This window comes from Anarrhichthys ocellatus, unplaced genomic scaffold, assembly GCF_004355925.1.
Source record: "Anarrhichthys ocellatus isolate YVR2014 unplaced genomic scaffold, GSC_Weel_1.0 scaffold17, whole genome shotgun sequence".
Taxonomy (NCBI): Eukaryota; Metazoa; Chordata; class Actinopteri; order Perciformes; family Anarhichadidae; genus Anarrhichthys; species Anarrhichthys ocellatus.
Window position 1 is genome coordinate 3,594,685 of NW_022280047.1, and position 11,458 is coordinate 3,606,142.

Consider the following 11,458-nt stretch of genomic DNA (forward strand, 5'->3'; position numbering starts at 1 on the left):
AAGTATGCATTAATGCAAGCTATAGGTGCAGATCAAATGTCTGCATCAAACATCGAACAGAACTTTGATAAAAACATTGATGAGTACTTGGAGAACATTCCTCTGAACATGACTTTGAGAAGACACCGTTATAATCATGATTAGACACAATGTGAGGACAGCAGACCCATGCAATAAAGATGTGTGCATATTGATTTCCTACGATGCTTGTTCTTGTTGCTCTGCCTTCGTAAAGCAAACTGTCAGTGATGATGAACTGGTAGTGCAAAACAAATACCAACGGGTTCTGATGACTAAAGCAGTCTTTAGTGAAAATGGCCTCATGGCTGTGCATGTTAAATACAAACTGAACCATTCTGGTTCCCTTAGATTGCACAAAAGTTTCCGAAAGTAAGAAGCCCACCTCATCAACGGACAAACAGGTTTCCTCCTTTGAATGCGTTAACGTGCCATCACTAAGTAGGAAAAGCAGCTGACGGATTAAATAAAAATCATCCCGTGAAAAGTGTAAGTGAAGCTGTTTCACAGAACTCGAGGAGTCTTCTTGCTTTATGCCTTGAAGCAAATTCCCAGCGGTGCGCTCTACTGTACAGCTGCATAATACTGATCCACACTTTTTCTTATAGACACCCAAAAAGTAAGGGGTGGAGATAAAATATTCAGTGTTGCAAGTCAAACAGAACCGATATGCAAATGTCATCAGCTTATTACGACTACTAGTATTCAAATTCAGTTCCATCTCCAAATATCGGTTCACCAAAGATTCCACCTCCTGCTATGGACAAACTCCACCAGAGTGTCTTGCTGTTTATTCAACATTGCAAACACAAACACTAGACATTTAATTATAACACCTACCTATTCACGCAATTATTCCAATTCTTTCTTCTAAATGTCACTGACCTCTTGCTGATCCTTCATCCAGATAACATGTTTTCTACATGTTTCTCTAACAAGCTCTTACTTCCTGTCTTCTAAGCACAACCGCTAATTTGTGGTGCTAAATGATTGCTAGAAAAAGTCACCGTTTACTTTTTTTCTTGCGACTGCTGATTTTTCAATGATGCATTTATGTATAATAAAAATAAATAAAAATAATTATACCATTAGGGTAAAAAAATAATAATTATAAGATTAGTCATTATGATTGAGTTTCATTCTTCAATTCCAGTAAAACGGAGGATTTAGGCTTCCCGTAGTCTGACTCACTGGATGTTAAGGGCTTTAAGCCTGCTTCCCTTCCGCTATCTGCTGTCTACTGTTGCTGCATCCTGTGCTTAGCGCCAAGACAATTGTGATTGGTTCAAAGAAATACAAACAAGCCAGAGTGCTTCCCCCCCCCCCCAAACACCAGAATGAATATGTGTGGAGCCAAACGACACAGCATTATGAGGAAAGGTCTACCTGTGCCAGACAAGGCCAGCCATGAACGTCACTTCATACTTTGCTACAGCTTATAGACAATCTTAAGTCATTTTGACGTTTGACCACCAACATATATTTCGTTCATCCTTAAGTGCAAGAGGCCGTTTGTGCCAAAATGTGAAGGTATTCGCCAGAGGCGCTCCCGAGATCTCATGAGAACGGGATGGACGTGAAGTCGCAGTGACCTTTGACCTCCAACATCCAATCAGTTCCCCCTTGAGTCCGGGTGAACGTCTGTGCCAAATTTGAAGCAATTCCCTCTGGGCGTTCCTGAGATATCGCGTTCACAAGAACGCAGTGGACGGAGTCAGAAAAAGACCAAATAATGAACGCTGTTAAGGGCGGACATGGACCTCATTCAGCTTCAGCTCTGATTGTATGTGAGAACGTTGATTGGTCATGCAGCACTTAACCAGCCGAACGCTGTCATAACCAATTGCTGTGTGAGACCGAGGATGGGGGCGCAACAAAGGATTGCATGCCCGTCTGCGATAACCATATCTCAATTGCAGACAACTGAGCTTCACAAAATCTTGATAAAAACATGCAGCACCATATATACAGTGAGATGAGAGGACACGAGGAAAGGGGATCAGGAAAGTCCACAGTGACTCCTCTGAACCACTTCAAGAGAAGTTTCACTGAGAATGTGAAATGAGAAATCTCTTTTGATGGCAAGTGAAGAACTTTCTCTAAACATTTGGTGCTCAGCCTTCCTCGTCAGCCTACCTGACACGTTTAGGTGTCGATGGCAGCCTAATATGTGATGACTGACGCAAGACAAGAACATGCTTCATCTCTCTCTCAATGCAACATGCTGGTTCAAGTCTGGTAGCAGTAAATGTGGGAGCATGATAACATGTCTTGACATTATGTAGGACAGCCACCCCTTTGGGTACACGAGTCAACCTCAGATTCAACCTAAAGATCCACTAAGTGCTTTATCGTGAATATCTGGCAAGGAAAGGAACTGTTTCGGTGGAAATGTTCTAGCATTGCATGCAACGGTCCTAAAACTTTCGCAACTAACCTCAGAAGATGCTGTTGTTTCTATGCAAAGTACACCACTACAATTCAACTCGACAAAATAACTGCATGAACAAGTGGACGCACAAACTTAACTCACAGCAGGAGGCGCGCACACAAGCAGAGATGCGTCATGCCGCGGATAACGCCGGATCAAAATACCTCATCACTTTGCATGTCTCCTCTTAAAGGCTGGTCCAGAGAGATGGTAAATTAGACCGATTATAAACTCACAGAGCATGTTGTGGTGTGTCTAGAAGTGCCGCACAGTCTGTTGGACAACACACCTCCTGTAAGCACCATGTAAATCGTGTCTGGAGACCCCCCACTGCCTATGTGTGCCTGCATTGTGCATATATGCGTGTGCTGCTGTCACGTAATACTGGCACCCATATGGTGTTAAGTCTGTTGATTTTGTGCAGCATATTATGGCTGTAGGGTACAAATCTGTTGTCTTCGTCAAACTTTTGAACAGCAGCTGATATTCTCCGTTGCTAGTGCCCACTTAGCGACACAGACCTCCCCGATAAGGATGAGTCCACCAGCTACGCTCTACAAAGACAAACAAGGGCCGAGTAAATATTTTGTGTCTTCACTTCCCCCTTATTTACCCTGGTGCCAGCTGTGCTGACGCGGCGGATGCCATCCACTTCTCACCAGCTCAAAGCCCCGTCTGCAGACAGATGAACGACGAGTGCTTCTCACCTGTTGTCCGACGGGAGGAGGGAAAGCAGAGCCAGCGACGACAGCTTCCTCCTCTCCGGCTGAGTGATGTTGTCCATGCGGTCGACCCACATCTCTATCACGCTGCCCAACAGCTGCTCCATCTGATGGGCGGAGAGAAGGGTGGAGGAGACGAGGTGGACGGGGAGGGAGGAGAGATGTGCGGGGGGTTAATATAGAGGGAAGAACGAGGAGACAAACAGAGGAGCGGCAATTCAATATTTAAAGAGCAAGAGTGACTTAAACAGTGTTTGGCAACTCATGAAACACTGATCGATTCTAACGTTTTAAAGTGTGGTTTAGCCTTTGTCTTATAAAAGCCTGCAAAACTCACCTTCCCTGTATTTCTGCCTCATTAACCTCACTGACTTGTCCTCTATCTTAAAGAAAGGAGAGGCATGATGGAGAGACAACTCTAGGTCTTTCATTTATTTAGATTCAGGCAACGATGTAAAAACCTGACAAAGTCAGTGTTGCTCTTGGTCAGACAAAAAAAAAAAAAAAAAAAAAAAAAAAAAGTCACTTTCACAGAAAAGGGGGTACAACTCTAAACTTTAATATGTTTCCATTTGCAATTCCTTGGCTCATTACTTCTCGTCTCGTTCAGAATGATTCCCTTTTAACAGGCACTTTGCGGTTATGTCTCTCGCCCACATTTCAAAAGGGGACTGTGCTGAGTGGACAGATATGAAGGGCGGACATCGACGCTCACCTTCTGGCTGCACTCGGAGGCCATTTGAGTGAGCAGAGACGAGAAGAAACTGGAGTTCTGGAGCAGGATGCGGCCCATGATTCCGAGGTAGGTGGACATCACCACGGGATACCTCTGTGCAAAGCGCGCGCACACACACGCACGCACACAGCAATGTGAAACGTAATCACTCATGCTTTTACATAAAGCCAATATCATTAAGCATGTTATGGGCGAAGAAGATCTACTGACACAGCAGGATACTTGAAAAGCCTGTGACCCTTAACTGAGCTGTATGATCAATAAACACCACTATATATTCTCCATGAGAATTATTTCTTTTTTACATGACAGGAAAGGACAAACTGAAAGTACATGCAGGACCTTCTCTCAAGTATTTTAGCATTCAGTGAAAGAAGAAGGAAATTAAGTGAAATTTCACCACAGGCAATATAACACCATTACAGGTCCAGATCTGTGAAAAATGTCCGGGTCAAACTCACCTCGCCGGCCACAATGCCTCTGAAGACAGCTGGCAGCAGGGGCTGGAACATGTGGGCTCCCAGTATGGGGCTAACCTTTAAAGCTATCTCCACCACCTGCCGAGACACGGGGAGAGAGGGAGGAGGAGAGTCGAGAGAGGGCAGTTAGGAAGAGCGGCAAGGAGAGACGAGCGGAACAGAAGGGGAAGAACTCGGCCCGGAGAGGGTGTGTGCCAAACGAGAGAAGGTTTGGGTCGGTGCAGGATGATGTAGAGACAAAGAGTGGGAGGACGTACGGGGGGGAGTTAGCGGGAGCTGCGTCTTTGAGAGATATGAAAAGAGTGTCGAGAATCCTCCTTTTAATTGAGGGTCTGACCTACAGTATGTGGCAAGACATTTAAATGAGCTCTCTACGAGGCATTGAAGCTGAAATCAAAAGAATACTCGAGTTCTGCAGCTCAAGTACAGCAACAAAAAACAAAGCCGAAATATGAAGCATGTAAGAGTCAAATATAACTTGACAGAGGCACTGTCGGCATTCCTACCTACAGTATGAGGATGTGCACTCAGCTGTAAAATAATGCAATCCACTGTAATACAACAGCAATACATCTTACCTTCTTGATAATATTAGAGCGGTTCAGTAATCGATGTGCTCGCTTTGATGGTCAGAAAAATACCTCCGTCATATCTACATTTAGCCACGTAAAGTAATCTTAAAGGGCAGGGACGGGGTCCAAACCAGTAAAAGATCGTTCCATTCTCATTAGCCTATAACATAAATCCAGACCACACCAGCATGATGATGTAACACTGAAACATCACAAATGGCATTTTCGCAAATGAAACCATCAAATGAGAATATTTAACTCGAAAGGTCAGCGAGCAAACTCGCAGCACAGAGACAGTGAGGGGCTATATCTGTCTTGCATAATGAACTTTTCATAGAAACGCATGCTGATTACTTTGATCCCTCTGTTCTCAGGGAGCCCATGTGTGGTGAGCTGCCGTGTGCACATGTAGGTTGACAGGTTTATAGTCAGCTGGCTCACTTTTCCCCAGAACAAAGGATTAGCAGGAGCCAGATGTGCCGTAATGCCACTGAGCTTCACTGAGATAAATCTCTACGGTTATGTGATCTTTCTGCATACATACACTGCTGAAGTGGCGCAAACGGCACATGTGCACACTGTCATGTACACACACACACACACACACACGCGCGCGCGCACCGACTGAAAGTCAGAGAGCACACCAAAAGAAACGACAATTCAAAAAGTCTACCAACATCGCACAAGCAAAGCACACCCACAGCGCGGCTTACTGTTCAGAGCTTCTGGTTGAAACAACATATATTTGCCAGTAATAGAAACAGTCACAGACAATTATCTTTCAGTGAAAACATGCTAACGTTATATAAAACTGAGAACGGCTCCAGAATGGCCCTAGAACTACAACCTGAGGAACTCCACTGAGATGGTGGTTCTTTCATATTTACTGTATGATTGCAATGGTGTTAACACGGCCCCTGCCTTTAAGATATGAACCAGCTGAGGTCCATATCAGATATCTCGACTTCAATAAGGAACCTATGCAGAAGCCTTTATGGTCAACATTATCAAAAGACAGGCTGAGATCTAGCCAGACCAAAGCTGATGTCAGTATTCAGATGATTGTCTTTTAATTCTCAGGTAAACCTTTTGTACTGGCAGCGATTCGACCGTCGCAGCACTTTTTCAGTACAAGGTTTGGGGATCCTATTGACCCAGAATCGCTGTACAGCCTAAGCTATACAGTAAGGTATTTTATAGAGTTTACTTTTAACAAACGGTTAAGATGTGTATATGGTAGGGCGATATTCAATTCAATTATTTTGTACAGCCCAATATCAGAAATCACAAATTTGCCTCAGAGTGCTTTAAAATGCGTGCAGCATACGACATCCTCTGTACTTGGACACTCGCATCGGAAAATAGAAAACCCAAAAAAAGAAACTTGTAACAAGGCAAAAAAAGACGAAAGGACAGAAGGAGTGGACCTGGTCTGCGCTGCCTTCGTCACGATTGTGGGAAAGTAGTCATGACAAAAACAGTCGGTTTATAAACGCCTTCAATGCCACTTCTAGTGCACCTGCTCTAAACCGGGCCACACCGACAAAACAAACAAACACTGGTGGAACTTAAGGAGGGAGGATGAAAAACTCAGGAGAGAGAGAGATAAAGAGTAAACAGAGGTGAGATACGTAGTTCTGTGTGTGAGAAGGACGGATTGACAGTACCTTTAACACTTGAACCTGTCCCTCATTCGTGATGTCTTTCAGCATATTGCAGAAAGCTCGACACAAAGACTCTGCATAGTTCTGTAGAGAAAGAGATGAATTGAGCATGTATGAAGTCCTTTACAATGTATGTGGATTATATGAGAGTGTGTGGGTGTGTGTGTGTGCGCCTCACCTGCAGGAAGTCTGTGGCAGACAAATATAAGTAGGCAATAACGATCTGAAAGCAGGTGCGCAGGTTCTCGGAGCTCAACTCTGAAACAGAACATCAGATGTTACACTTTAATTAACCAAATTGGAAAAAATGGGTTTCATTGATGGATGCAGGCAGGGACCGAAAAAACCAAGAGTCGGTAAAGTCTGTTCTAAACACAGTTGGACTGCTTTTCATACTGGATGGATGGTCTGACTGACTTTGTTAACTAGTATTTAAAGCATTAAAGCATGTGGTTAAGGATTGTCCAAAACTCCTAATTGAATCCACAGAGACTGTACTGTAGTTGTGCTCAACAAGAAAAAAAAGAAACAAAACTGACTCATCATGATGGTGATAAAGAAAAAAGAAGAAACTAATCCTACTGGATTAGTTTCTTTTATTCAAGTTACCCATGATGCAAACAATGGACATTGCAGCAACGGCTTCATACGCTGCTAATCTGCCAGCATTAATGAGAGGTTATGAGACTCTTAAAAAGAACCACAAGCTGAATTATTAAGCATGCTGTTGCCTCTGCAATATCATTATCCCAGCTTTAAGTGTTTCCTACTTTGTCTCTGGTGTTTGTCTGACCTCTGCTGTGTTAGTTCATGCTAAGCCTCGCATATCAGTGCTGGATGAGACCTGTGGATTTGCTGTATATACACACACACACACACACACACACACACACAACATCAAGGAATTACTTTTGCACATCGTGGTGTGTTATGTGGATTTGAAAAACACACACACACGCACACACACACACACACACACGCACACGCGCACACACACGATGTGTGTTCATTTATACTCAACACCAGCAGGGAAGAGGTTATATCTCATCAGGCTACATTCAAACAGGATTAAAATAGAATCACAACCGTGGGATAAATGTAACAGTAGAGACAACAATGGGTGATGTACAAGAGGAACAAATGAGGCCAGAAGAAGCTCGGCAAGTGTAACGTCAAAAACAATTCACTCTGAAATAGTTGAACACCAGGCATTTTGTACAAATATGGTAATGCTTTAAGGTAACACTACCAAAATCATAAGACTTTGGACCATTAGCAGAGAAATATACACAAGAGGCTGGAGTGCAGAGAATTGACTTTTAACCGATGTGTGTGTGTGTGTGTGTGTGTGTGTGTGTGTACATGCTGGAGTCCGAAGCCAAACCGGTGGCATGGACCCACCCTCGCTGACACGATCAGGTGTGTAATGGGTTTGCTGTAACAGCCGGACCTGGACACCAGGTGCACAGAATATCAACTTGGTAGTATGTGCTGTACACAGAGTGACGAGTGTGTTTCCTTGCTCACGCCTGCAAAATGTGTTGGAAGGGAGGAAAGATTATTTACAGAAGTATTTACAGTGGCTTGCCAGGCAGCGGAGCGAAAAGTAGAGTTCAATGAATAAAAAAAACACGTTATGTACGGTCCAGTTTGCAAATAGACAGCGTAGATGATGAGAATGAGCAGGACGTGAGCAGGAAGACGTGACCTAAACATACACCAAAACTAACACAGCGGGATAGAGGTTTGACGGTAATATGAGCTGGCATGGTAACAGACCATAACTCCTAGCGTCTGCGTGGCACTTGGAAATACAGACAAACATGCAGACAAGGTGAGAGGGGCGCTGAGCGACAGCTGACGGACACACAGGAACTAACGGACGAAAACACACCCGCATAGCGACACTAACGCCCCCACATGCCGTCTAAACATACACCGAGACTAACGTCTGCATGAACCGCTGGAGAGTAATGCGGGCCGACAGCGTAGCCGACTCCAACACCGAGAATAGTTGTTTACTTCAAACAAGCGGACGGGGTTGCCAATTGTCACACCCAGGATAGCAGTTAGCTCCCCGCATGCACACAGGGGCCAGATATTGTGGATGTACAGACATAAATAAAACAGTGTTTTGGTGTCGAGTAAAGTAATGTTAGATCTGTTAAAATTCAGAACACAGAACGTTTTTCTACTTTTTAATTAGGTCTTTACGGGGGTGCAGTTCTTGTTTTCGTTTGCAAAGACGCTGGGGTCAGGACCCAGGACTCTCACCACTCACCAGATGATTAAAGGGATGAGATTGAAAAATACACGTTGTGTTTTCGGAAGTATTGCTTTTCTTCTGGTGATATATTGGATTATTTTACTTTTACAAGCCTCGAAATATTCTTCAAATGAAATCACTCCCCCCCTAAAAAAATAAATCACCCTTCTTTTGATGACATCGCCTCATTTAAAGGGATCACAAGCTTGGAAAACAAAAGGAAAACGAAAAGGCCCTCCAACAAATGAGGCTCAGAATTGGTGCGGCTGAAGGAGTGCCGTGATGCTATGCGCCTGTAGAGCGTGTCCGTTTCAATCTCGCTTGATCCCTCCTGCTTATTTCTCTCTCATTCGCTCCTCAGCTTTTTTTCCCCGTCCTTCTATTATTTTGAGTTTAGTGAGGCAGCTGCAATGACGGTAAACAAACCTCTCATGCCAACTACAGGGTATATAAAGAAATATATAAAGCAACACAAACATGACTTCAGGCAGTAAACATATGGCTCATTGACCAATGCACACTTGGATCTCCCTAAGAGGATCTCTTCTTGCGGTTCATGAAAACATGAATTTCAACATAACGCTCTTTCTAAAGGCAAAGTTCAGAACAAACTTCCTGAAATCGCAGTTTTTCGTAAAGCACCTAAACCTCACATAACTTTGTCTTCCTCTGCATGTTTGGGAGTCACTGGCCGAGTCGTACTAGAGGAGGTCCAGTCAAATCAACGCCGGTTCATACAGGCGATATTAATGTCGACGTATGCAATAGGATTTCTCGAGCCATCTGCCAGCCGCAGTAAGGTAATGGCAATAATGTCTGCCGCCATCTGTGCAGGTACACAATGTATTTCAGGGGCCTAGTTAGTCAGCAAATCAGCCTTCATCAACACTCAACACTGCAAACACAGGGAGGAGCAACATTACGCTGAACTCAGATCAGAGCACAGATTGAGAGCAGACAATGATCGGTCGGTTACAAAGACAAGTCCAAAAACAAGAATGAGAAGAAACAGCAAAGAGAGATGGTCGACAAAAGCCAAAGTGACATCAAATACTCGGATGTTCCCACTGTCCTTTTGTGCACTATACTGTAGCACAGGTACCGACATGTGGAACATCGGGAGGGAACATATGCTTTCCTGTGGTCGGGCCAGGCTGCTCATTTTACTGGAGAAGAAAGCAAAGGCGACAGATTACTCAACAGCGTGTGAACAAGGACACGCCGTGTCATCAGACAAGGAAAGCGTGACATGTCCTCGGTCAGCGCGGCTCTTTGTTGTGTCTGCTAATACGGAAGGGGGTAAAACTTATTGAGCGGTTGCATCATCAGCACCTGCACAGAATCACATTCATATGTTTTTTTTCTCCTCTCACTTAATATATTACCAGAAGCATCTAATAAGCTAGCCTTAATTTCAGTCCATTTCTTAAAGCAGGAAATGACAACTTCTCAGTGTAAAGGTAACTCCAATCCGATGAAAATCAGTTCAAACATATACGATTTTAGGCAAAATAAAGAAAATGTCAGTCAATGCCTCACAAGCTTCTAAAAACAGGCGGCGGTGACACCTCCTATAAATGAGCTCAGCTACCACCAATCTTCTGAAGTTTTTTGCAATGATCCGTGTAAAGAAAGACAGTTTTGCACCAAATATATTCATATTACCAAATGTAAATACATGCAAATAGCGGTGGAGCAGTGAGACGCTGTTTGCTTGGTGGAGCGGTTCTGGGTGCTTTTCACTCTTTGCAGGTGTGTCGAGATTTACACATTTTACACGCCTTCTTTTTATGGTATTTGTGCAAGTTTAGCAGCCGCAAAAATATGCACAATCCTTTTTGTGAATTCACATCATGTGTTTTTGTTATTTTAGAAATAAAAATATTTGAAAATAATTAAAATAAAAATGTTTAGTGCGGCTTTAAAACAAGCTTTTTGGTTAGGATAGGAGCTAAAAGCAGCAGTCATCTGCTTTGATCCAGACTTTAACCGAAACAAGTAGAGAATCGACAAAAAAAAGGAGGAGGCGGCCACTGGTGGCCTTCAGCTGGCGGCATATGCCTGAACAGCTCTCACAACGACAGGTGATCAACATCTGAGATCGCTGCTTTGAGCCGAGATGACACCAGTAGGACTGCACAGGCCCAGAACGACACAAACATGGGAGGGTCTTGTGAGTGAGCTTCAAGCCAACAGTCAGTACAGAGCCTTATGTGTGTTAAATTACTTGATTCTTCACCTGTATTTTCATGACTTGTATTGTGTTCCTTCTACAAACATTGCAGCATCGCTGCTTAAATACAAACATGTGACTGGTGTCCAACAGAGGCGCTGAATGAAGTATGGTCATTTCTGAAGCTTTAGTGTGATTTGGATAGGATTGAATTATATTGAAAAAGTATTTTAATATTTTGTTCTCCCATGCAAGTGAATGGCCACAGACAATGTTGGTAAACCCTTGTGAATATTATTCTCGAACAGAAGAGGGTATTTTGCCAAATCAATATTATAAAAGCAATTAAATTTTCACAAAGTGAGGACACAACAGCCCCACCCACCCACCCACCCAC

The 11,458-nt window shown here is 43.6% G+C and overlaps 1 protein-coding gene across 2 annotated transcripts in view; it reads right to left on the bottom strand.

Moving 5' to 3' along the window:
* ipo11 (importin 11) overlaps positions 1–11,458 on the bottom strand; it is a 109,927-nt gene that overhangs the window by 32,595 nt on the left and 65,874 nt on the right. For both annotated transcript variants that reach the window (XM_031856641.1, XM_031856640.1), the window contains exons 23-27: positions 6,801–6,880; positions 6,626–6,706; positions 4,369–4,464; positions 3,887–4,000; positions 3,157–3,278 (exon numbers count right to left, since the gene is read on the bottom strand). In XM_031856641.1, coding sequence (XP_031712501.1) covers positions 3,157–3,278; positions 3,887–4,000; positions 4,369–4,464; positions 6,626–6,706; positions 6,801–6,880 — 493 coding nt within the window. The remainder of the gene's footprint in view (positions 1–3,156; positions 3,279–3,886; positions 4,001–4,368; positions 4,465–6,625; positions 6,707–6,800; positions 6,881–11,458) is intronic.